A 26,582-nucleotide genomic window follows, 5' to 3' on the forward strand; every position below is an offset into this window, starting at 1 on the left:
GGAACGCACCAGCAGAAAGCCAGGAACAAAGGAAAACCACTTTGAAATACCAGGAGAGCCAGGACTCCTGGACTTGTATGAAAATGGTGCTGGGAGGGTGAGAGATGTCAATTTTGCCATCTTTACTTCTGGCTCTGCTGCTTGCCCTAAAGCATCTTTTCTCCCCTACTGAGTTTCACTGACAACAACACCCTTCCCTCGGGGTCCTAAAGATGTTTGTTGCAGCTGTGCTGGCAACGAAATGATTTCCTGTCATATCACTTCCAGGGTGAATGTACTAAGTTGAATCTTTGTCTCTTTCGACACAAATAGTTGAGCTCCGTGTGTACCGAGAGAATAGGCATTAAGGAAATGGAATCAGTTGAGCTACCACTAATTTAACACTGAACAATGACATAAATAAATAAATAAACCTTACTGCCGGAAAGGACAAAAAGAATCTCTTGTTAATTCTGTACCTCTTTTATTTTAAACTGTCATTTGAGAGATGAAAGTTTTAATTTCTGATAATAATGTGACTGACTGATTAGCGAAATCAAGTCACCAAGGCAGAATGATATACTATTCATACAAGAATAAATTTCTTACTCTAACCACATAGCTAAATTCTTAAAGCTTCTCCATAATATTGGTTTCATAATAGGCATATTAACCTACGCTTAAATACACCCAAAGGGAGAACACTCGTTTCTTGGGCAACCAAAGCATTTTGGAAGTTTTAAGAATTAGAAAATTTTTTTTACTGTTCACCTGAAAGTTATGTCTCTATATGTTCCATTTCTTCATTCCCTTTGACCCTTTGGAGCCAAAGAGAACAAGCCTTATTTTGCTTCCACATGACTCACATATTTTAACCATGCTTTCAACAACTTTACTTAGCCCCTGCCCCACCCCTCAGGCAGTTTTTCTCGCTAGAGGTATTATGTTTTTTTTCATCTCCTTTTCTCTCTGCAAAGAGCTACATATTCTCCAACCGAGGCTTCCCAGCTACCGAATATTAATCCATTAGTACAGGTGTCTACCATACCTCAACTGTTGGCTGGTTTCCTTCATTTATTTTCATAATGATGATGATTTTGTCAGACAATTTTGACCACATGGTTCCACTGGCCACTTGTGCAAATACATCTATAAGATAAAAATGTTGGCCACTGAATTGCCGGATCAAAGCATTTGTGTACTATTCAGGGAAAACTTCTGTATTCTTTTGCCAGTCTCTTATCTACCAGTTCTATCTGTCCAATTTTGCTTCCACAAGACAATTTGTAAGCTCTTTGAAAACGGAGTATGTGTGCCTGCATGCTAAGTCGCTTCTGTTGTGTCTGATTCTTTGCGACACTATGGACTGTAGCCCATAAGGCTCCTCTGTCCATGGGATTCTCCAGGCAATAATACTGGAGTAGGTTGCCACGCCCTCCTTCAGGGGATCTTCCTGACCCAGGGATAGAATCCACACCTCTTATGTCTCCTGCATTGGCAGGTCACCTGGGAAGCCCAGAAACAGAGCATGCCGTAGAGGAAATCAGTGCTCAGAATGTCATGAACTGTGCATGAAACGGGCTTCTTGTGATTTTGACAAGGTATCTAAGGCAACGTGTATTAATTTATAAAAAGGAGGGTCATTCCCTAAATGGGAAAGAAATGCAAACAAGAGGGGATATATGTAAACGTATAGCCATTTCACTTTGCTGTACAGCAGAAATTAACACAACATTGTAAATCAACTATACTGCAATAAAATTTTTTTTTAAAAAAGAGTCATTCTATCACTGGCATTCTTTCTGCCCTCCCTTCATGGCACTTCCATAACTTGTACTTATGTTCATTACATATTCATTATCTTGAAGTTTATAAATGATCTTCACATATATTTTCAAGGTTTTATGCTGTCTCTTTTCTATCAATATGGCTTTTCAAAAACCCTTTTAAAATGTACAACTAATGTAGAACCAAAGAACTAGTGAAAAGAAGGGAAGCAAAAAGCAAAGGAGAAAAGGAAAGATATACCCATTTGAATGCCGAGTTCCAAAGAATAGCAAGGAGAGATAAAAAAGCCTTCCTCAGCGATCAGTGCAAAGAAATAGAGGAAAACAATAGAATGGGAAAGACTAGAGATCTCTTCAAGAAAATTAGAGATACCAAGGGAACATTTCATGCAAAGATGGGCTCGATAAAGGACAGAAATGGTATGGACCTAACAGAAGCAGAAGATATTAAGAAGAGGTGGCAAGAATACACAGAAGAACGGTACAGAAAAGACCTTCATGACCCAGATGATCACGATGGTGTGATCACTCACCTAGAGCCAGACATCCTGGAATGTGAAGTCAAGCGGGCCTTAGGAAGCATCACTACCAACAAAGCTAGTGGAGGTGATGGAATTTCAGTTGAGCTATTTCAAATCCTGAAAGATGATGCCGTGAAAGTGCTGCACTCAATATGCCGGCAAATTTGGGAAACTCAGCAACGGCCACAGGACTGGAAAAGGTCAGTTTTCATTCCAATCCCAAAGAAAGGCAATGCCAAAGAATGCTCAAACTACCACACAATTGTACTCACCTCACGCGCTAGTAAAGTAATGCTTAAAATTCTGCAAGACAGGCTTCAGCAATACGTGAACCGTGAACTTCCAGATGTTCAAGCTGCGTTTAGAAAAAGCAGAGGAACCAGAGATCAAATCGCCGACATCCACTGGATCATCGAAAAAGCTAGAGGGTTCCAGAAAAACATCTATTTCTGCTTTATTGACTATGCCAAAGCCTTTGACTGTGTGGATCACAATAAACTGTGGAAAATTCTTAAAGAGATGGGAACACCAGACCACCTGACCTGCCTCTTAAGAAAGCTGTATGCAGGTCAGGAAGCAACAGGTAGAACTGGACATGGAACAACAGGCTGGTTCCAAATAGGAAAAGGAGTACGTCAAGGCTGTATATTGTCACCCTGCTTCTTTAACTTATATGCAGAGTACATCATGACAAACACTGGGCAGGAAGAAGCACAAGCTGGAATCAAGATTGCCGGGAGAAATATCAGTAACCTCAGATATGCAGATGACACCACCCTTATGGCAGAAAGTGAAGAGGAACTAAAAAGCCTCTTGATGAAAGTGAAAGAAGAGAGTGAAAAAGTTGGCTTAAAGCTCAGCATTCAGAAACTAAGATCATGGCATCTGGTCCCATCACTTCATGGGAAGTAGATGGGGAAACAGTGGAAACAGTGTCAGACTTTATTTTGGGGGGCTCCAAAATCACTGCAGATGGTGATTGTAGCCAGGAAATTAAAAGATGCTTACTCCTTGGAAGGAAAGTTATGACCAACCTAGACAGCATACTAAAAAGCAGAGACATTGCTTTGCCAACAAAGGTCCGTCTAGTCAAGGCTATGGTTTTTCCAGTGGTCATGTACGGATGTGAGAGTTGGACGGTGAAGAAAGCTGAGCGCCGAAGAATTGATGCTTTGGAACTGTGGTGTTGGAGAATACTCTTGAGAGTCCCTTGGACTGCAGGGAGATCCAACCAGTCCATCCTAAAGGAGATCAGTCCTGGGTGTTCATTGGAAGGGCTGATGTTGAAGCTGAAACTCCAATACTTTGGCCACCTGATGCGAAGAGCTGACTCATTGGAAAAGACCCTGATGCTGGGAAGGATTGGGAGCAGGAGGAGAAGGGGACGACAGAGGATGAGATGGATGGATGGCATCACCGACTCGATGGACATGGGTTTGGGTAACCTCCGGGGGTTGGTGATGGACAGGGAGGCCTGGTGTGCTGCGATTCACGGGGTCGTAAAGAGTCGGACACGACTGAGCGACTGAACTGAACTGAACTGAAACAGGTATTGATATTGATATTTTGTTGATTGATGTTGTTTAGTCAATAAGTGGTGTCTAACTCTTTTGCGACTCCATGGACTACAGCCCGCCAGGCTCCTCTGTCCGTGGGATTTCCCAAGCAAGAATACTGGACCGGGTTGCCATTTCCTTCTCCAGAGGATCTTCTCCACCCAGGGATTGAACCCGTGTCTCCTGCATTGGCAGATGGGTTCTTCACCACTGCCTCAACAGAGAAGCCCATTGTTATTTTACAGATGATAAAATCAAGATTCTTACTCTGTGAATGTGATTGGCTTGACTAACATACTATTGCTGAGTCTCCCAGCCTGAACTTAAATCCAAGTTTCCTGGTTAAAAAGACCATGCTCTCCCCATTAACATCTTGCCACCTCAAGGGTCCTGCAAATACTTTCTGGCTCTGAAATGCTAAAACTTAGATTCCCTGTAAGAGGAGTGCCTCAAATTATGCAGTCGGTTGCCTTCTCAGAGTGAGGAGTCAAGCAAGATAAAGTAATTAATCAACCAGAGTGTGAACGCTAAGAATTCAATAGATCTCAAATAGTTGTGGGATCCAGACCAGTGCTATTGCATCATGGGAGCTATGTGTTCACCACGGTATCTGCCTTAGCAATCCTGTAAGTAAGAAATGTAACCTCCAGCCCATTAAAACATTGCTAGTGAAGAAGAAATTCATAGGGCCTGGACTCCATCTTAGGCCTGTTCGTGCTGATCATGTTCGGCTACCTCTCTAATGGACTCTGAACTCTGTGCTCAGTGCCTGTGGAAACGACAATAGAAGGATAAGAACCCCTCCAGACAGGGGAACCTTAAAGATTGTATCCAGGTTACTCACCGCCTAAGAGAAAACATACACTAATCACCCCTGTCTCTGGACAGGCCGTAAATTTTTCTGTACCTATCGGAGTGTAACCTCAGGCTTATTGATTATTGGCCAATTGTTTAACTGTTTGAACACATAACACCTAAATGATGAGATTATTGTGATTATATTTACCCTTCCTTTGTTTATGTAAGTCTCAAAAAATTTGGGGTGGTGAGTTCGGACACGTACACATGGGGTATAAAAGATTTTCACAAATGCTGGTCGGGGTCCTTGGCTAAAAAGAGACTCTGCCTTGGGCCCGCCGGTGTAATAAACTGCACTCCATTACCTGCGTTGTCCTTCCGAGTGAGTTTGTTTCCCAAAATGCGTGGCTATAACACTAGCATGGCCATATACATTCGAATGCGTTCCAATAAATATCTGGTGTTTTTTCACTTTTGCCAAGTCCCATGGTGTCCCACCAAGAGAAACTGACACAGAACATAAACTGAGATTTGGCAAAAAGCATAACAGATAACCATTCAATGGCAAAGTTCTTTTTCCATGGCAAATTTTCTGAGTCATCCAAGAACTGGAACTCCTGGAAATTCCTTTTCAGTAGGACACCAAAGCAATTCTCTTGCCTCCAAGCTCTTGATAACTTAATGCAGTATAGAGTTTTTTGGAGGAAAAGCTTGGTTTCTAAATTCTCACTTATCCTGTGTTTTCTGCTGTGAAGCTCTGAGTGGATATATAACACTTTACTGGGGCTACAGTGCTCTTCTGAGGAGCCAGAGACCTTCAGAAACTCCCAGGTTTCACCATAAAGAGGATTACAATAGATTTATTGTACACAGGAACTGAGTTATGAAGTGTTTTCTGTTAGGCATCGTTTTAACAGAGAATCTTTCTTGAAAATTTGGTGTTGGCAGAAAAGAACACTCTTGCCTGAATGAACAAATTATTCTTTTGAGCAGAGATTTTCCCATAAACTCAGTCTTCCTTGAAGAGTTATCGATTTACTTCTTGGCTTATGAATCACTAGTAAGACTAAAAGAATCAAAAAGGAAATTAAAAATATACTTCAAAGTGAGCAAAGAGCTGAATCTTTATATTTTTTATCCTCTTTGACATGACTGTGGTTAGAGAAAGCCCAGGGGTAGCTATGTAGCCATTATTTGAATAATACAGTTCTTGATGTAATCAGACTCCACTCAAAAAATAACCATTATTAATTAAAAGGTTAAATGTGGGTGAAATCTTGTAGGCATTGGTGCCCATTATATTTCTGGGATCTTATTATATTAAGTTTTATTCATCATCAAATCAGGAAATAGATGTGTTCACTAGAATGGCCATGCTTGCGTGCAGCCCAGAACAGTTTTCACAAACCTCAAATAATGAAGAAAAAGACAAGTTCTCATACCACCTATCTAGAAAGCTTCAAGAACTGATTTTCTTTCTTTTTAAACACAATGGAAAACACACACTGGTTATTCTGTTTCTTGAATACTGCATGCCCCTTCCAGATTCAGAAGTTTTACATAGGCTTTTTCCTGTGCCTGGAAGGTTTTGGTTTTTTTTTTTTAACTTTTTATTTTGTATTGGAGTACAGCCCATTAACAAACAATGTTGTGACAGTTTCAGCAGACAATGAAAGGATTCAGCCATTGATACACATCATATTCATTCTCCCCCAAACTCCCCTCCCATGCAGGCTGCCACAAAACATTGAGCAGAGTTCCCCGTGCTGTACAGTAGGTCCTTGTTGATTATCCATTTTAAATTCAGCAGTGTGTACATGCCCTTCCCAAACACCCTAACTATTCCTTCCCACCCCATCCTTCCTGCCCACCCTCCTGTCCCCCTTCCTGTGCCTAGAAGGTTTCTGCCCAACTCTTTCTTGTCCTCGGGTCTTAACTTAAATGGCAAATATTTAGAGAGAGTCTTTCTCTGACTCAGTGAGTGTTGTCCTACACATGCACCCCATTATTCTTTTTTCCCCTATATTACTTACAATTTTTCAATATATTCTATTTGTTTACTTGTTTAACTTGTGTGGCTCTCTTTGGAATATAAGATCGATAAAGCTACTGTATCTCAAGTGTAGTTTGAATGACCAGGACACCAGTGAAGTGTAAGCTTCAGAAGTACTTGCTTGAGCTATATTCATAAATGTATCCTATTTTTATTTTCTTCAAGAGGGTTCCCAAACATAAGCATTAGGCCCCACAAATCTGGATTTGCTTTGCCCACTGTAGCAGACACACTCTAAGGTTATCCTCAGTGGGTCATGCCCTTGTATAATGCCTTCCTCTGAAGTGTGAGTAGAACTTATGACTTGAACTAGCCACTAGTATATGGCAAAGGTGAAGGAACAGGCACTCTTGTGATGGAGCTCCATGGTACAAGACTCTGTCTTTACACTGGAATGGCGGATTCTCCTGTTGGCCTTGAAGAAGTAAGTTTCCATATTTTGAGAGGGCCTATGAAGGCAGCCTTCTAGGAGATAACTACAGGCCTCAGTTAACAGCCATCCAGAAAATGGTGTCCTCAGCCCCACAACCACTATAAACTGAATTCTACCCACAACCACAAGGGCAGAGAAGAGGATGCTAGGTTTCAGAAGGGAAGACAGCTTTGACTTTAGCTTTGTGAAACCCTGAGCAGAGGATCCAGCTAATCTGTGCCCAAACTCCTGATCCATGGAAACTGTGAGATTAAAAATTAGAGGCTGTTTTAAGCTGCTAACTATGTGGTCATTTGTTATACAGTAATAATAACTAATACAATCACCAGTGTCTGGTGTAGTGCCTACCACACGCTAAGAACTCAAACATATTTAATGAGACATGGATTATATTCAGGCTTCAGAGCTTATCTAAAGAAGGGATCAACTGAATTGGAACACTCTAACTTAAAACATTTCCTTAATTATAGTATCTTGTTTCAGTTTGTCTCATTAAACTAAAAATATTCTTAGTTTTGCTTTTTATCCATCTAGAAGACTTAAGTCCAGTTACATTTATCATAGTACTGTAGTTTAATGTCCATAATTCTATTTTGTGGGTTTTCTTTTTTCGTTTTCTGTTACCTGGTTATCCCTTATTTATTTTCACTTTCAATTACTGAACTACATCCTACTTATGTTTAACCCTTATATGGTTTGCAAGATAAAATAGTAGATTCAAATAATAAGGTAAAAAGACTAGGAAAGGAAAGTTATTTGTACCCGGTCAATGGAAAAATATTCAATCTCTGAATTAAAATACAGCCAGATACAGGCACACAGGAAATACCATTCTTGCTCAAGTTGTTCCCTATTCCCAAAATGACCTCACCTACCCTCTCCGCTTGGCTTATTTTTCAATTCTCACAATAACAGTCTCCCTAAAGTTACACCTACCCCTCTTCTCATCTCGTGAGTTAGGTATTTCTAAAATGTACTGCTTTACTTCTCTGTAAACATCTCCATCAAGTCACTCTCCCCAGGCATTCTTCTTTCTGTTTACCTGCCTACCCTCACAGAGAGACTATGAGCAACCTGAGAAGCAGGAGGGAAGAGTATATTCCATTTCTATACCTTAAGCACTGAGCAGAATGCCTGGCAGCTTGGAGGGCTCACTATGTATTTGATGACTGGAGAGAGAAGTAAATGAACTAGAACTAGACTTCAGTAAAAAGTACAAAGGGCAGAAAAGGCTATAAGGAATGTAAGGTTTGATCTGAAACCAACAAATAAACTGACCTGACTTAGTGGAGAGGAAGCAGTCTGAGACAGGCACAGGCAGGGATGAGGAAGGAAAAAATGGGTGGAGCTGTGAGATTATGCTGGCCAGAGGGAGATTTCACAGGAATGGGGATACTTAAGGCCTTAAATAGCAAATAGAGCAGTTGGTTTTTGATGCACTAGGCAAAAAGGGGTGCTAGTGCTATTATACTCCGGAGGCCAAGGGAGGTTGTAAAGTTTTCACTGAAGTTGCTGAGTCCTGATGTTCCTGTGGATTTTTCCTGTGAGCGTCATGCTGTGATTTCTTTCTGGTCTCGTTCTGTGTGACATAATTAATATGGCTCCTTTGGACACAACTGTTAGGGACATTAAATAAAATTATTATGATCCTACTGACTGTGTGACTGTTGTGCAAGCATTTAAAGCCAGAGAAAAACTTTGGTAATTGAAAAATCTTATAAGACATAAGTTTGAAACCACTCTTTATGCAATGCATAAAGATGCAGTCAGCCCTCTGTGTTCTGCAGGTTCTGCATCCATGGATTCAACCAACCCCAGATCAAAATAATTTTTTTTTTTTTTTTTAGATTTCAGAAAGTTTCAAAGAGCAAAACGCAAATTTGTGGCACACTAGCAACTATTTACATAACATTTACATTGTATTAGACATTGTAAGTAGTCTAGAGATGAGTTAGAGTTTACAGCAGGATACAGAACCGACTCATTGGAAAAGACCCTGATGCTGGGAAAAACTGAAGGCGGGAGGAGAAGGGGATGAAGAGGATGAGATGGTTGGATGGCGTTACTGACTCAATGGACATGAGTTTGAGTAGGCTCCGGGAGTTGGTGATGGACAGGGAGGCCTGGCGTGCTGCAGTCCATGGGGTCGCAAAGAGTTGGACATGACTGAGCGACCTGAACTGAACTGAACTGACACATAGGTTATATGCAAGCACTACACCATTTTACATCAGGAACTTAAGTATCTGAGAATTTCAGTATCCACCTGGGTCCTGGAACTAATCCCTCATGGATATCAAGGGTCGGCTGTGCTAAGTGAGAAAATCAAGGTACTGTTGTTATTAATGTCAAATAGTACCTATTTAAGTGGAGAGGCAACTATTTTTGGATAACAAAATATGATGCACTGCAGAAAAAATACTCTCACTTTCAAAGAAGTTTTTTTTTCTTATAAGATACTAGTGAAAACTTAAGTTATCAAATCAAATATATAAGAGAAAAGGCTCTTTAAAACTCCTGTTATACACTTTCCATGTAGGCAGCAACCTTGTACTTAGCTGTTAGTTTCCTTATAATCATGACTTAGATAAGTGAGGCTTCTAATCATATCTTCTGAATGAGGTTCTCATCTTTACGCAACAGATAAAGTTGATTACATTCTACTGAAAATGGTTAAATTTTGATCAAATATGCCTGCCTTCATCACTTAATTCCCTACCAAATGAAATCAATATTGAAAAGTTTTTCAACATGCTTTTTCTTGTGCCTTTTATGTCAAAGTTTGAGGCCATATTAAAGTTATCAAGTACTTATCCCCAAGTGCTCTATTGTAGACGCAAAATATGATCAAAGAGGACTCACAACCAGGTATGCTTAGAATCTGAAAAACATCACGAGTAGGGTTGAATTTCAGAAGTATGCTCCACAGAAAGTTCATTTTTTAATATAAATTACCTTAAATCCTTTTTTTTTTTTTTTTCTTACGAGAGCAGAAACTATGGCAAAGAGAACAGAATACAGAGATGTAATGACTTTGACATCTTGGAAAGGAAACGGCATTGATGAATTTAACCCTAAGGCAAGCAGGGTATCCTTCCTTATGTATTTCATTCCTCCAACAATTAAAGCTATTCATGGGCTACTCTGATGCAAGATTAAAGTGACATCAAAACTTCTGCAGATAGACTTTCACCCAAAGGAGACCTAAGCAATACCAGTGCAATTCCCATGGAGTCTTAGAACACATCTTTGCCCAAGCACACCTCTATTCAAGACAGTCAGCCAGGGCTTTGTAGCTGTAGAAATTGCAAGCCAGGCTAAAACATGATAGTCCCCAAGTTTCCCGGTGTTTCAGTATCTATTGCTATGAAACAAATCAATCAGTTGCTTAAAAAAACAGCAATGAATCATTTCTTACAGTTTTCTAGGCGAGGAATTCCGGCAGGGCTTGGCTGCAGTCACTTTCTCAGCTCCATTTGACGGGTGGTTGAGCTAGTCTGGGAGATACAGAAAGGCTTCATTCACAGGGCTGGTTCTCTCTATCTTCATATGCTGTCTCATATTTCGGTTTTCTGGTCTAAGCTTCTTTACATCATGTAGTCTAGCTCCTTGTAAAGAGAAAACAGTAGATGCCTCGTCAAAGTTAGGCCTGGAACTTACCCGGTGTCACACCTGCCAAATCCTATTGGTCAGAGTATCACAAAGCCAGCTCAGATTCAGGAGGAGAGGACCCCAGCTCTTGATGGTATGCATACAAGAAAGAAGTGATCGTGGTCAACTTTGAAAACAAATTGAACACTGCATCTCTACGTCGGTTACTCAGAGTCCCAGACTGGCCTTCCTCCTGTTCCCAGAGGAGCTCGCTGACTTTTGCACGTCTTCCGGCAATGTGGTATAAACAAGTAGAGAGCAATGTGCAACAGATCTAGAGTTTCATTGTGGTTCCATCTCTTCTGAGTTAAGTAGCAGCATAATAAACGCCCATCTGAACATTGTTTTCAAAATCTATGAAATTGGGATAATGCTATTACCTTGGATAGTTATAAGAATTAGAGACAAATATAAAGAGACTGGCATATATCAGGTGCTTATAAATGTTTGTTGTTGTTGTTGTTGTTGTTAGATGATTGATGGGCTATGAATAGCTCTCTAGCATACTTCTACCTAGAATCCTTATTCTTAAGAAGGGGAACCGAAAGACAATTGTGAAGCTCTTCTGAGACATGTCAAATCATGGAAACACTCTGGCCTTCAAATATCAGAAGCCTCTTAAATGGGAGGAAATCTGAAAGAATTAAGGATAAGCCACACACTCAGAATTTTAGTTCAACCCTGAAAGTTGTGGGGAATGCTGATCTTCACCCCTCTTCAACAAAGGAATCAGATAAGATCCTGAAAGATGTATTCAGGATACTACACACCTTCTATCAATGCTTTGACTACATAGCTTGAATAAATAATAGTAAGTTCATAAAGTAGGCTCTCCATGTTGAAATTATATGGCATAATGTACAATAAATATACATGTTTATTCATATCTATTACATATATATGCAAATATGTATACCTATGCTAAAAGAGATGCACTCTGCTAAGCTTCCCAAAGACAATGATTTATTATTTTTGTTATATGAAAGAAAGGGCATTCTATACATAGCACATACTCAATGAGAACCAGCTTCATGGACATGCTACTTCTGCAGTTGAAAGGGGGACCATGCTTAGAAATCCCCATGCTTACTTAAATGCTCTGCTGTCACCATCTTGAAATCCTTAGTAATTTCTGAACAAGGGGCCCTTCATTTTCATTTTTCCCTGGGCCTGGAAAATTACTTAGCTGATCCTCACTTCAATATACTGTTAACTATGAATTCATATAATCCTGATGAGAAATTTTTAATAGATTTATTTATATACACTTATGAGTAAACCGATACATGCATAAAGTATTCAATAGACACAATGTATTTTGCATCCTATAGACAAAATGTCATTCAGCCATTCAACAAATAACTACTGAGGGCAGATTTATACCTATATTAAGGATATATTACTTCATTTTTTATTACTATATCATTTTACATATTTTTTTCTCAGGAAGAGAGAACGATCAAGAAGTTGGGTGATTCCTGAGACAAATGTTCCAACAGATGTTACTTGAAAGCTCCTCATTAACTATTCGGTAGAGGACCAGTGACGTGTAGATGCTTTTTCCCTAAGTATCAACCCAGAGGTATCGCTCATGGCCCGTTCAGTTCTCCATGTACTCAGTCAAGAGTAGTACCTTTACCGCCAGAAAAACAATTTTCATTATGTAGAATATAGTGATCCAACTGCCAAAGGCAATCTTCATGACAAAATATTATTTATTTTACAAATAAAATTAAGTATAATATTAATAACAGTATGATAAACTTTAGGAATGATGAAATTCTCTTATTGTTTCTGTACGTGGTTTCAGAATTCCTTTGGTTAATGAACAAGAGTAATTCCTTTCTGTAGAAACATTTTGATATAAAATATCGGGTGGTTTTCAGAAATTTTCATATTTTGAAACTTAAAACTTAAAAAGATAAAATATAAGTTGTCAAGTTAAGCAACCTAATAAAGGCCATGATAGTGAGGGAGGCCTCATAGTTTCCAGTGGCTTTCAAAATCAAACTAGTAAATCAAATTTCATTGTGTCCTCATAGAAATATCATGATAACTCAGTCTCCATCATAGAAATGGGATTGGCAAGCGTTTGGTTCTAACTAGTGATAGCCCTTGTAAGAAAATTGCCAATCTTTAGCATATTCAAAAGTCCCAAGACTTTATTAAGCCCAATCAACAAATCTGCAGTTTGAATTCTATTTTTGCACCTCCCTGACAAAGCTCTAATTAAAAATACAATAATTTTTACTGTCTCACTGAGGCAGTGGATTACATTTTACACCTTCTTGTTTCTAAATATTAATATGGTAGTCCAATCATCTAGAGAGTCCTCTCCACCTTTTACAAATGTTGACAAAGAATTTCAGAAAAACTAAGAATAAGCAAAATATCTGTATATATGTGAGAGAGCTTTGATTACATAGGCCTGTGGTGCAATATGCCCTCAAGTTTTTGCATTGTCTTAAAGATTTGCTGACCTTAAAACACTTTTAGCTACTATGCTATTTTCTTTGTGAAACAAGAGGAAAATAGTCTGTGTTCTGGGGATCCATAATAAAAACTCGATGGCAGATTCCATTCTGATTAAGGTATGGATGATAGATTAGGCTATTGTTAAAGTAGTCACTCCCCACCTTCTCCGCACTGACCTGGATGAGAAAAGTATGTATCTATGATCCACTGATGCTGGGGTTGGCCATGACTTGATTTTGCCAACAGGATGTTAGTGGACATGACAAACTGAGACTGGAAATGCGCTTATATGATTGTGGCCTACAACTTGTTCTCATACATACATATTGTATCACTGCCATGAGAAGAGGCTACAAAGTAGCCCCTGGAGCAAAGACAGTGAGAGACACATGTAGCCGACTTGGATCCTAGCTTCAGTTTGGATCCAAGCCCAAACAAACTCAGCCAAATTCACAAAATTTCAGCCAACTTGCATAAGCATGAGGGAGAAATAAACACTTGCTGCATGCATTGAATTTGGGCTTTTTAAAAATACAACACAATTGTGACAACAGCCAACTGATTCAACAAACCATTCAAAGAAGTAAACAAGTGTAGCTCTTCCAGGGCAAAATCTGGTTCCGTATCGACTCAGGCAAGGTACATTAGATTCATTGCTAGAATTGTTAAACTGAGACTTTAAACAACATGCAATTACTTGAAATGACATTCCCTGCAAAAATTATTTATGCAAAATGACTAAGCATTCTTTTTAAGATACATATAAATTTCAATTTTCTTGTACCATCAACAATATGTTCATCCTAACATTCAACAAATATGTTAAAATGTCTATTACAAGTTATCAAAGCATCATTTAGACCCCTAACCAGGTATGCACAAGGACTGGTCAACAGTCAATAAACACAGGAAAGAAGATCCATCTAGGAACTTTCTGACACATTCTCCTCATCACCTTTATCTCATGGTGTCTTGAGTTGGTTACTATAGTCTTTACCACTGACTTGGCTAATTCTAGCAGTTTTACTACTATTACTGTTCACTACATTTCTCTACCTCTTTTTTTACTACTTTCTTTTTCTTTCCTTTCTTTTTTTCACACCATTTTAAACAAAGTGTCACCAAGAAGAAAATTCTCCCAGAACAGCTATCTTTCTAATTTAGAGCAATTGGTTCCTGGGAATAGAAGGAAAGAGTGGTAAAATATTCAAATATTGAAGTATTGAGTGGTAAAATATTCAAATACCGAAGGGCTTCCCTGGTGGCTCAGATGGTAAAGAATCCACCTGCAATACGGGAGACCTGGGTTCGAGTCCTGGGTTGGGACGATCCCCTGGAGAAGGGAAAGGCCTGGAGAATTCCATGGAGAGAGGAGTCTAGCAGGCTACAGCCCATGGGGTCACGAACAGTCAGACACAACTGAGCGACTTTCACTTTCATGCTCTGTGAAGTGTATTTTTTTTTATACAATTCAAACAAATCACTTAGCTTAACCGTGCCTCAGTTTCCTTTCTCATCCATGCTCTGGGAAAAAGAACCATATATAACCACACTTTTTAGCATTGAAATGAGCAAATGTTGTGTCTGAAAACACTGAAGTAATATGTCATTTTTTTCTTTATTTAAAAGCAGCTTTCAGCCATATAAATTCTCTTCTTACAAAAAACCTGCCGTTCACTACTTCAATAATATATCTCTTTAAAGAGTCTTCTGCTAAGTATTTCCTCTTTACAAAACCCAAATAAAAATTTTACATGGAAGAACTTTTTTTTCTAAATTTCTGTTGTAACACGGCTATTATGCATTGGAGAAGGAAATGGCAACCCACTCCGGTGTTCTTGCCTGGAGAATCCCAGGGACGGCGGAGCCTGGTGGGCTGCTGTCTATGGGGTCGCACAGAGTCGGACACGACTGACGCGACTCAGCAGCATTATGTATATACTTGATCATGCGTTTATTGCTACACAGTGGTGCAAATGGTTCGGAATACACTGTGTCAAAGAACAGATTGCTATTGTGATTGACATGTCTACACCGGGGTTATAAGTGTTTCGTAAAATATGTATGTTGTTTTGCTTTATTTGGTTTTGTTCTGTTTTATTTCTTCATAGTGTTTTTGTTTGATGTTGATGTGTCTAGTTCAGCTATGGCTCGGTCATTGCTACATGACTTCTAATTGGCACGGAAGTATAAAAGGGAAGAGTTGGTTAAAACCATTGTTGAGATTTTCACATGTTATCTCTGTATTAATATACTTCTCTTTATGTATTTTATTATCTATATATCCTACACTTCACTGCCATGAATATCTCAGAGACTTCTTATTGTTTAGTGAATCCTCCACACCTTTAAAAGTGTCAAATCATAGAAACTGAGTTAAAAAAAAAACTATCCAGTCACTAAGATAAAACCCATATTTAAAGACCTAGATTAAAACTAAAGTTTAATAGGGATTACTTATTTTTTACTTAAAAGCCCAGTGTCCTCTACACATAACTTCCTTAAAAGGACAATAAATGTACATATGTCTCAATAACCATCACAATATTAAATGTAGATGCAATGGAACATGAAGTTTAATAATTCTGGAGAGTTTCTTAAGTTTTGAAAAAACATGACTCTAAGCCATGAAGAAGTTAATTCCTTCAAAGCTTATTGATTCATTCTGAAAAAATAAATTTTTAAATATCTTAGTCATCCTAAGGCTCAGCTGGTGTCTTAGATTATACATAATACAACCGCAACAGACCCATCAACTATGTATCACTGAAAATAGAACACAATTGTAATGTAAATATCAAATATCACACATTAATCACAATATGCTTTGCCATCAGTTTCACATTTATATATAAGTACAATGCACATAATCATTTTCTTTTAAATAAATTTTAGGTGCATTAAAAATGTATTATGCTTGCAGATATTGGCATTTTTAAAAGCTGTTCAAACTGAAATCAAATTAGAAAAAAAAGTTAACATTCATTTTAATAGGAACACAGATGACCCAGTCTAGGAAAAGCCAATAATGAGTTGCTCTATTTTATACATTTAATGTAAATCTAATGTGTTGTCCTTCACATAGCAACATGATGCCATCATCAATAGAACATGTGCTTTATGCTATTTTTCAAATGGTGATAATGAGTTTTTTCCGAAGCAAATACAGTACTGAATTTCATCAAATTCTATAGATGCCATAACTAGAGTAATTGAGTGTATATTAATAGATTTAACTCTTTATGTTGTTGCTGTTGTTCAGTCATTAAGTCGTGTCAGACTCTTTGCGACCCCATGGACTGGAGCCAGCCCAGGCTTTTCTATCCATGGGATTTCCCAGACAAGAATATTGGAGTGGGTTGCCATTTCCTTCTGCAGGTGATCTTCCTGACCCAGGGATCGGACTCACGTCTTCCATATCTTCTGCATTACCAGGTGGATTCTTTACCACTGAGCCACCAGGGAAGCCCTTAACTCTTTATAGGACATATTTATTTCTTTATTCATTACTTTCATATGCTTGTAGCTTAACAAGATTTTGGGTGGATTAATTTGTTCATCAACATTGAATAAGAAATGACTATCTCTGCTGATTAAAAGTAAAAATGTTTATTGGATATTCATAGGAATTGCAAGCTGTGGCACCAAATTATTGTTTATAATATATATATATATATATATATATATATATATATATATACACACACACACACATATATATATGCATGCAACAGAATTATGGGTGATTAAATAGCTTTCTATATGTTCTAAGTGTTCTACAAAGAGTATGCTTCTCTATCCATTTTTAAAATGTTGATACTTTTTATTTCACTCTGTACTCTCTTCCTTGTCAATTCCATTCATGTTCAATGCTTCCATTTTCAAATGCCTCCTCATGACTTCAGATATACATCTCAAGCCCAGATCTCTTCTCTAGTATTCAGCTTCATATATATTTCTGCTTATCTGACATCTTCACTTGAATATTTACCAAAAGTGCTTCAAACACAACCCTCTTTAAATTGAACACACAAGCAAAACTCCAAATTACACCCATTCTTATGACTCCCACTCGTGGTAAATTGTACACTCACAGAATTCCCAATCTCAGTAGACACTGCAGTCATGAATGCAGTTGCCCAGGCCCTGGATGTAAGCGGGTATTTTTGACACCATGTTCTCCTACACCAGCCATGTGCCAACAAGCACATGAGTCCTGCAAATTGTACCTACACACAGCTTTCTAATCTATCCAAATGTCTCCATCTCTGATGTCACAACCCTGGAATACTGTTCAAGTATCTGGAATTCTTTTTCCTATGTGGTTTTTGTTCGTTTGTCTTGCTTTGCTTCCCCTTTTTTTTTTAAATATACTGCAGCCACAGTGATCATTACAAAATGCATATCTGGGCAGGTCATTTGCCTGCTTTAAAACTTTTAGTGGTTCTATTTTGCATCTAAGAAGAAACCCCGAACTCTTTCACTACACTCTCCCCATTGACTTTCACACTCAAGCTAATGTGCTCTTCCTTCCAGTCCACCAACTTTATTTTTTAATCAGACATTTGTATAGTTCCCTTAAGGAACAGTCTTCAAACCTCACCTTATGCTTGTCAATCTAACTCACATCCATCCTTTTTCCTACGTTAAGATACTAATTCTTCAGGACAGCCTTCGCAAACTTACTGAATCAGAGAGTATCACACTATTTTATCTATCTGTCCTTTCCACGCATAATGTTTAATAGTTAGTAATAAATGTATATACGTGTCTGTCTCTCCTACCAGATGGTAAGTTCTATGAAGGTAGGGTCTGCCCACATTTTGCTCATCATTTTATCCTCAGCTCCCAGCACACTGCATGGTTGAATTCCTTATCAATAAATTACTGTTGGATTAAGGATTATAATGTCTTGCATTCAGAAAAACATTAAAGTGGGAACAAAATACATGAAGTCAAGTTGGTATTCAAAGTGCATAGAATAAGAACATGTTCACTTGCTCTAAGAATACATAAATCTGACCTTGAGACTCTACTTTTGACGTGAGTAAAAAAGACATCTAATTGTCCACCAGATTAAAAATAACACGGTTTCTCTTAAAAAGAGCTAAATTAAGAGCATATTTCCTAAAGGTCTTCAACTGAATGTTTAAGATAATTTTATCATGAATAATGTCCTCTCGTTAAGTGTTCCTATAATAAATATCATGTTAATTTTTTCTTTATAATGACTTTAATACTAATTTATAGTTGAGACCAATGTTTAACTATTATTTTGCTTATCAAAATTATAAGTGATAGTATAGACAAAAAAAAAAAAAAGAAAAGGTTAAAACAGAAAGTAATGAACAGGGTTGAATGCAATAATAAAACTGTATAAAGTTGTTTATCTACTGTCAAGGAAACTTTGCCACTTCTGACCAGGAAAAAAAAAACAAAAACCTCCTCTGACACCTTTCTTCTCTATCTCTTTTTCAGTCTAAGCCTTTGGTATCTTCATGACTTTGGTCAAGTTCCTGGTTTAGTAAATAAAAACTAATGGATGAAAGAAAGCTTCTTACAATATTGTAAAGTAATTAGCCCCCAACTAAAATAAATAAATTTATAAAAAAAAAAAAAAAAGAAAGCTTCTTAATCTTATGAGCCTCACTTTCTTTGCCGGTACGATCCAATAAGTATGATCCAATAAGTGAAACCCATGCCACAGGTGAAGTAAGATAATAGACACAGCACACTTCCTTGAATATAATAGGTCCTCAACAAATACATAGTTATTACTATTTTTACTTTAAAATATTTGTCCTCCCTCCTTACTCTTTCTCTTCATATCTCTGTGACTCAATAACAAACAGATATTTTAGAGAATGGGGTGGGGAAACCTGTGTGTCCCATTCCATCATTCAGCCATACTTTAGATTGAAAACAGTCTAGGACACTAGGATAATAAAATTTTCCCAGTCACAATTGCTTCTTTCTTGGAGCACTTCTCACTATTTTATAGTAGTTGATAACTTGTCTTCCCATGATTTCTTATCTGCCCCATGAGTGCACATACATATACTGAGAGAGTTTGTGCTAACATTCCACTAAGAGTGAAAATAATAAGAAAACAAATGAGCAACAAACCAAAACCTCCCAACTGATCAGATTTTAAAAGCATCAAATACTCCAGTATTTGATACTTGCTAGCAGTCATCAGGCACAATTGTTTCCAAAAAAAAGTAAAAAGCAAAAACAGGACCCGTAGCATTAGAGACTTTAAAACCTTTCATTCTAAATTTCGTATAGTATATGCAACTTGGGTTGGAGAAGGAAATGGCAACCCACTCCAGTGTTCTTGCCTGGAGAATCCCAGGGATGGTGGAGCCTGGTGGGCTGCCGTCTATGGGGTCGCACAGAGTCAGACACGACTGAAGCGACAGCAGCAGCAGCAGCAGCGTTACCTTAGAAACAACCAAAAATGTCACCTACTCAAGAAGTAGATATTCATTAAAAATCTAAATATTTAAATTACTAACAAGTGAATTGAGAAGTTGGAAAAATTATTTTTAATAAATTGAGAGCATATTAGCATATCTATTCAAAAAATCAGATAAGTTTGCATTGACCACATTAATGGAGTTCTAATATGAAGTTCATTAGGACAGCCCTATATTGAATAAATTGTGAACCCAGAGGAAAGAGTGCCACAATTTGTTTTTATGTCTACATGTGTATAAACTAAAGTAGTAATAACACTTAAACTACTTGCCATAATCCATGTTAGAATTTATAAAGAAAACAATAAAACTCAATTAGCATAATGATTGGATAGCTATATAGAAAGAATACAGAAACTATACCCCTTCAAGTAATGCTGACTTTGAATAAATCATAGGAATATTTTCTATGTCTTCCAAAATCATAACTATCTGTAAGCACAAATACTATATCATGTGACAAACTCTAGGGCCTGAACACTGATTACCCCCATGCTGCTTGGTAATAGTTATCAATAGCAGATGAATTATTCAACCAGTTGTTAACTGGTTTAGTTCTCAAGCAAGATTTTTTTGCTATTTAAAATTACAAAAAACATAAAACAATTTTAGGCTAAAAAGTGTTCTGATATTGATTAGACAAAGAGAGATTTAGCTTTCTTTATCTATCAGTCTATCTATCTAGGCAGTAAAATAGGGCCATTGAAGGCTCAAATCAAAAAAAAAAAAAAAGAAAAGAGAGGATAACAGAAGGTTCTACCTATACATATATTTCAGGTAATAGTCTTGAGAAAGAATGGTAGAATTAGAGAATTACAACTCAGCAGCTTCTAGTGGATTAATGGATGACAGTGATGATCCTCAATGATTGACAACATCACCACAATGGAAACTACAGATGGTATGGATCTCCAAACAGAATTTCAGTGTCACCTCTGGAATGGCTTTGCCAACAAAGAGTATCGGAATTCACTATATTATCAGACAGAGAAGAGAAAGCATTTGATCAAGTGTAGGAGTAAAAAAAAATCTTTGATAAAAGTTCAACACCAGTTCATGGTAATAACTTTTAGAAAACTTACATTAGAATGGAATTTCCATATTGTTAAATCAACAGCAAGCATATATAAGTGTGAAACTTTAGAAACATTTCCAATAAAGTCCAGAAGAGGGCATGGAGGTATGGTACCAACTCTACTGTTCAAACCTGGACTGGACTGCATAGCCAGTATACAGCCATACACAGCAATACCAAAACAAAATTATGAATAATGAAAAAAGGTAATATGATTCTCTAATTAAAAACTCCAAGGAAATTGGCTGCCAAATATTCAAATTTATAAGAAACTTCAAAAGCTGGTGCAGAAGATCACTATACCAAAAGGAAGATTTTTTTTTTTAAAGGCTGTACCTCGTAGCATGTGGATCTTAGATCCCCTACAGGGACTGAATCCATGCCCCTGCATTAGGAGCTCGGAGTCTTATCCACTGGACCCCCAGGGAAGTCCCAAAAGGAGGACTTTTATCACAAAATAAGTAACTAGGATATATAATGGTAAATACATCATTCAAAACAGCAGTGCTATTCAAAAGATACCTCAAAAGAAAACTAACAACAATGCACACGATGTTTATGGAAGTAAATGTAAAAAAAAACTACTGATAGACTTAGCTAAAAGAAGTCTCAAATAGAGCAATATATATTATGTTTACTCGTGGTGAGTAGAATATTGTACAGTAGTCAATTCTCCTTAAATTATTTACAGACTTATGCCTTACCTGATTGGTCTGGCACCCTATCAGATTAGTAGCTCACTTACAAAGCATCAAGGTAAGAAACCGAGTGAGGACTGAAGGGAGAGCCCACTCCAAAGTAAGAGTCCACAAAGAGTACCCCCCCCCACTACACTATCAGTCTTGGGAGGCCCTAGGCATGGTTGCTAGGCTCCGGCTACCCCTTACTTCCTACTGGGGGTTCCGAGGGAAATGAGAACCCTGATCTGTGGCCAGCTGACTTAGCTCAGCAGAGAAAGAAGTCCCAGGCCCTGTCAGGAGTCAGGTAAGACTCCCCCATGTGAGTTTTGCACGATTTCTCCACCTGCCAGAACAGATAGGGAGGCCCTTCCAGAACCGGTCCCTCCCACCCCACCCCCAAGGCTAGCAAGCCCAGTTGGGCGTTACCGGAAGTGCTCTCCCTGCCTTCCGCGCGGCAGCTCCGGAGCTTGAGGCTTCTGTTGGAGAGGTGTGGCCTCGCATCTACCCAAGGAGAAGTTCCGGGATTGGACAGGTATCCAGGTGAACAGTCTTTGTTAGAAGTGAAGGGACACACTCCTGCCAGAACTGAGGTGGTCCCGTAGAGCCCCTCCCTATCCTAACTTGCGCCATCCCGACCCTCAACCCCCGAGCGGCTCAGAAGTGACTGTTAGGCCCAACACCCCGCCACGTCAGCCAGGAGAATTTGTGGGATGGGAAGCCTTGGTCTGAAGGGGCAGCCTCAAGTCAGCAGAGGGAGTCGTAAAAGGACTGGTCAGGAGTCAAGTTTAGTATTCTGCGTTAGAATTAAGGTGACAAGCCCCTGATGAACAGAGGAGGCCCACAGAGTTCCGTCGGCCTCTGTCTTGTGGGTTCCTAAAACGGTACCCTTAAGGGGATCAACAAAGGCAGTTTTTCTTGGCGCCAAGATAGAAGAATCTCCCTACGGAGGCTATACACGCCTTCTTTTCCTCTGTCTTCTAGGGTGAGCTCTTCATCAACCTCGGCAGCTTGAGCAGCTGCCTGCGTTCTCTGACCAGTCATCATGCCTCGGGGCCAAAAGAGTAAGCTCCGTGCCCGTGAGAAACGCCACCAGGCCCGTGCTGAGACTGAGGGCCTAGGGGTTGCTCAGGCCACTGGGGCAGCAGCAGCAGCAGCAGCAGGAAAGCCCCCTTCCTCTGTCTTTGGGGACAGACCTGAGAATCTGCCTGCTCCTGGGACACCCAGCACTCCTGAGGCACCTGAGGGAGCCACCGGTGCTACTGCAGCTGGTTCAGGCACCAACTCAGCTGAAAACATCAATAGCCCAAAGGTGGAAAGCGCAAGCTCCCCCAAGGGCACTAAGAGCTCACTCAGTGAGATTTTAAATAAGAAAGTGGTTTTGTTGGTGCACTTCCTGCTGCAGAAGTATCAAAAGAAAGAGCCAATTAGAAAGGCAGACATGCTGAAGTTTGTTATCAAACAGTACAAGAATCATTTCAATGAGATCCTCAGGAGAGCTTCTGATCACATGGAGCTGGCTTTTGGTGTTGATTTGAAGGAAGTGGATCCTACCAGGCACTGCTACACCCTTGTCAACAAACTAGACCTCTCCTATGATTCACCTCTGAATGAAGATGAGCACATGCTAAAGACCGGCATCCTGATGATTGTGCTTGGTGTGATCTTCATGAGAGGCAGCTGCGCTCCTGAAGAGGCGATCTGGGAAATGCTGAATCTGATGGGTGTATATGCTGAAAGGAAGCACTTCCTCTATGGGGATCCCAAGAAGGTCCTCACAGAAGATATGGTGCAGCTCAAGTACCTGGAGTACCGCCAGGTGGCCAACAGTGAGCCTCCACGCTATGAGTTCCTGTGGGGCCCTAGAGCCTATGCTGAAACCAGCAAAATGAAAGTCCTGGAGTTTTTAGCCAAGGCTCACGATACCGTCCCAACTGCCTTCCCATCCTCGTATGAAGAGGCTTTGAGAGATGAGGAAGAGAGAGCCCAAGCCAGAGCTGCAGCCAGGGCTCGTACTGCTGCCCTGGCCAGTGCCCGCTCCAGAGCCATAGCCAGCAGCTCCTCCCAGGCTAAGTGAAATTTGAAAAGGTGCGTCAGCGTTCTAACAGTGGAGGGCCAGGGTGGGACTGGAGAAGTGTATACCATCCTGGAGTTCCTGTTATATATTGCTAACTTGAAATTTTACCTTTCTCTCTCTTTTTTTTCTTTTTTAGGTTGCAAAAGAGCAGTAACATTCTAAGCTGTGGATGACCAGGGTGGGTCCACAGGGAAAACTATAATATCATCTTTGTGTTTCTGTTCTATATGGTAAACTTAGAGTTTAATCTTTTCTCTTTTCTTTTTCTTTCCATTTTTTCCTCCCTCTTTCTCTCCCTTCTTTTCTTTCTTTCCTGTTGTTATATTTCAAATGTTTTCTTTTAAAGAAGATATACATTTCAGAATCTAAACTTATTAGTAATTTTGGTTATGTATTAGATTTAATTTAATAGATTTAAGATAAGAGTTTTATTATTTTGCAACATAAAGCGGGAAACCTTTAGTATATATTGAACTAGAACAGTACAACATGACCTGGTAATAGGCACTTCTTTGGAAATGTGAAAAAATTCAACAGTAAAGTTACTGGGATGAAAACATACAGGGAGGAAAAAGCTTAAAAAATGTGCAGTTCTTGGTTTCCCTTATTCATTTTGATCTGTTAGTCTATAAAAATAAAAGATACAGACCTGGCTTTGCTTAGCTTATTAACGAACATAAGAGAAATAAAATGTTTATAAACTGGAACTCATGCTGTCTGGCTCATTCATTCCCCAAATATTAATTGAGCATCTGCTCTTTGAAAACTGCTGTGTTAGAAATGGTGAAACTAGGATACCAAACACCCCTGCCTTTAGAATTTTACAGTTAAGGAGCAGTAATTATGTACAGAACATGGTGAAATACTCTTTAAGACTTAAAGGAGTAAGGAGGTAAGGGGACAAATATGGGGTTGGGAGAAGTGGGAGGGGGAGGGTGTTTGGCTGAAAACAATAGAGTGCAAGTTCCCTGGGGAATAGTAGTTTGGGGTTTGGGGAAAATACAAGTCTCAGTGGGCTATCCTGTTCATTTCAGCTGGGTGGTAGGCTAGATGAGGCTGTGGGACTGATGAACATAAGCCAGGTATACAAAGGGCGTTTTCTCAGCGCTGGAGGACAAAACCCTGGAATGCAAACCTGCTTGTAAGAGTTACTTTAGTATCAATATACCAGAGGAAAAGCTGCTCCTCGGGCAGAAATGGAAGGTGTCTGGTGCTCTTGTTCAGGTACAGCTGAACACAGAGCACAACCTAGCTGTTTTATGCACAGCATCTCCAAGGAATTTCTGAGAAATAAAGGGGATACCCCCTTGAGGTGGAATGCTGAGAACAGCTCCTAAGGCATTAGAAAGGGATTTTAATTAGGTTATCTTGGGTGTAATTTTGCAAACTCTAAGGGAGGGCTCCATGTCTGGTGGTGAAGAAATGAATGAAAATACAGGCAATTTGGATGGAAAGGCACCCAGGGGGAAGTTGTTGGTCCTTGACACAACTTCTAGGACCTTGGAGATGCATCCAACTGGGATAGACAACCACACACACAAATTAAGTAATCCTCAAATGGGGGAATTTATTTTGCTTTTCTTGCTAAGCAGAACTGTGGGATCATTAAGTGGAAAGCTGCATATTTGGTGATACCATCCAAATTAATATAACAAAAATCTTTGCAGAGGGGAGGGTGGTACCATCTGCAGTAAAAAAAAAAAAAAATCATATACCTGCCATTCATTAAAGACGTTACTCAGTCAAGTGCTTCATATCTATTACATATATTCCAACAGGACTACAAGGTAGGGCTTATCAGACATTGCAGATGAAGAACTTGTAGTTTTCTCAAGCTCACATAGCTGATAAGTGAAACAGCTGGGACTAGACCCCTGGTCCAAATTTTTCTAGAGCCCACACTTGTCCACTCCTCCAGCCCGAGGCAGACCTGTCTCTTCATTTTCTGTTATTCTCACTACTCCAAGATGTATCACGTACGATTAAAAAACAAGACACTCTATTCAAAGTACAAAAAGCAATTCTGATGAAGGGAAGTGAATATGAGAATGAAGCACAGTTTGGGGCTTGTCTGTGGGCTTCATTTGCTGAGGATCCCCTTGTCACTAACTAGCCCCAGGGATCTGTGATAGCTGACTCTGCTCACATACGGGCACAAGTCCTGTTCCCGCACCTCCATGCATTATAGCTTGTTTCCCCCAGGTCTTCCCCAGTGTGCCCTCTTGCCCAAATCGAACCTCATGCACTGACCAGCTCTTCACTGTGACCTCTGGAGCTGCATCCTGCTCCCTGTGACACAAGCAGTCCAGAGTCACCTGCCCTCCCTTGATTAGAGCATTCCAGCTCTCTGTACGTGAAGGTCCCATCCCTGCCAGTGGAACCACTGATTGTGAAGGCTAGATACCTGGTTACCACAGCCCCACTCCAAGCCCACAAGTCTCAAAGTCCGTTTCAAATGAGCTGGTGATCACAGTCTTATTTCTTACAGAAGACTGGTTCTTGGTACCAGTCTGAAGGTACATGGGGGATTTTGTAAATGACCCAGATATTGTCGGTAGGATTCTGCAGGGATGTGTTATTTGAGACTGGCCACCGCTCCAGTATTCTTGCCTGGAGAATTCTATGGACAGAGGAGCCTCGTGGGCTACAGTCCATGGGGTCACAAAGAGTCAGACACCACTGACTAACACTAACACTGAATACATAATACCAATGAGCGAGCTTACAAAAGCCTTCCTTATAAGTTGAAGATGAGAAAAGACCATGGAAATCACTCTCTAGTGAACATCTACTGAGGCTGAACTCCTCAGAACCACAGTCCTTCTAGGAGAGGAAAATGATTTCTTGGCACACATGCTGCCTTTGAACGATAAAGATCAAAAGAATTCACCATCCTTCATACACCTCTTATCTCAGTTCATGCCCCAGAGAAAAATCCTAGTTTTCCTTTGCGCCTAATGTCACCTGTAAATGTGTTCTACACGTTCATTCCACTCCACTTGTACTTGGGAAGACTCGTGT

At 39.4% G+C, this 26,582-nt stretch overlaps 1 protein-coding gene across 3 annotated transcripts in view; it reads left to right on the plus strand.

Annotated features, from left to right (window-relative positions):
• LOC145536211 (melanoma-associated antigen B18-like) overlaps positions 1-24,268 on the plus strand; it is a 64,023-nt gene extending 39,755 nt beyond the window's left edge. The window contains exons 1-3 of one of the 3 annotated variants that reach the window (XM_081565066.1): positions 21,930-22,027; positions 22,469-23,572; positions 23,698-24,268. In XM_081565066.1, coding sequence (XP_081421192.1) covers positions 22,530-23,561 — 1,032 coding nt within the window. In that variant the 5' untranslated portion in view covers positions 21,930-22,027; positions 22,469-22,529 and the 3' untranslated portion in view covers positions 23,562-23,572; positions 23,698-24,268. Of the gene's footprint in view, positions 1-21,929; positions 22,028-22,468; positions 23,573-23,697 lie in introns of those variants that run through there. The other 2 variants (XM_081565064.1, XM_081565065.1) reach the window with 2 other exon arrangements.
• Positions 24,269-26,582: the final 2,314 nt, after the last annotated feature.

Source organism: Giraffa tippelskirchi, chromosome X, assembly GCF_054371585.1.
Source record: "Giraffa tippelskirchi isolate mGirTip1 chromosome X, T2T-mGirTip1v1.2.pri, whole genome shotgun sequence".
NCBI classification, from domain to species: domain Eukaryota; kingdom Metazoa; phylum Chordata; class Mammalia; order Artiodactyla; family Giraffidae; genus Giraffa; species Giraffa tippelskirchi.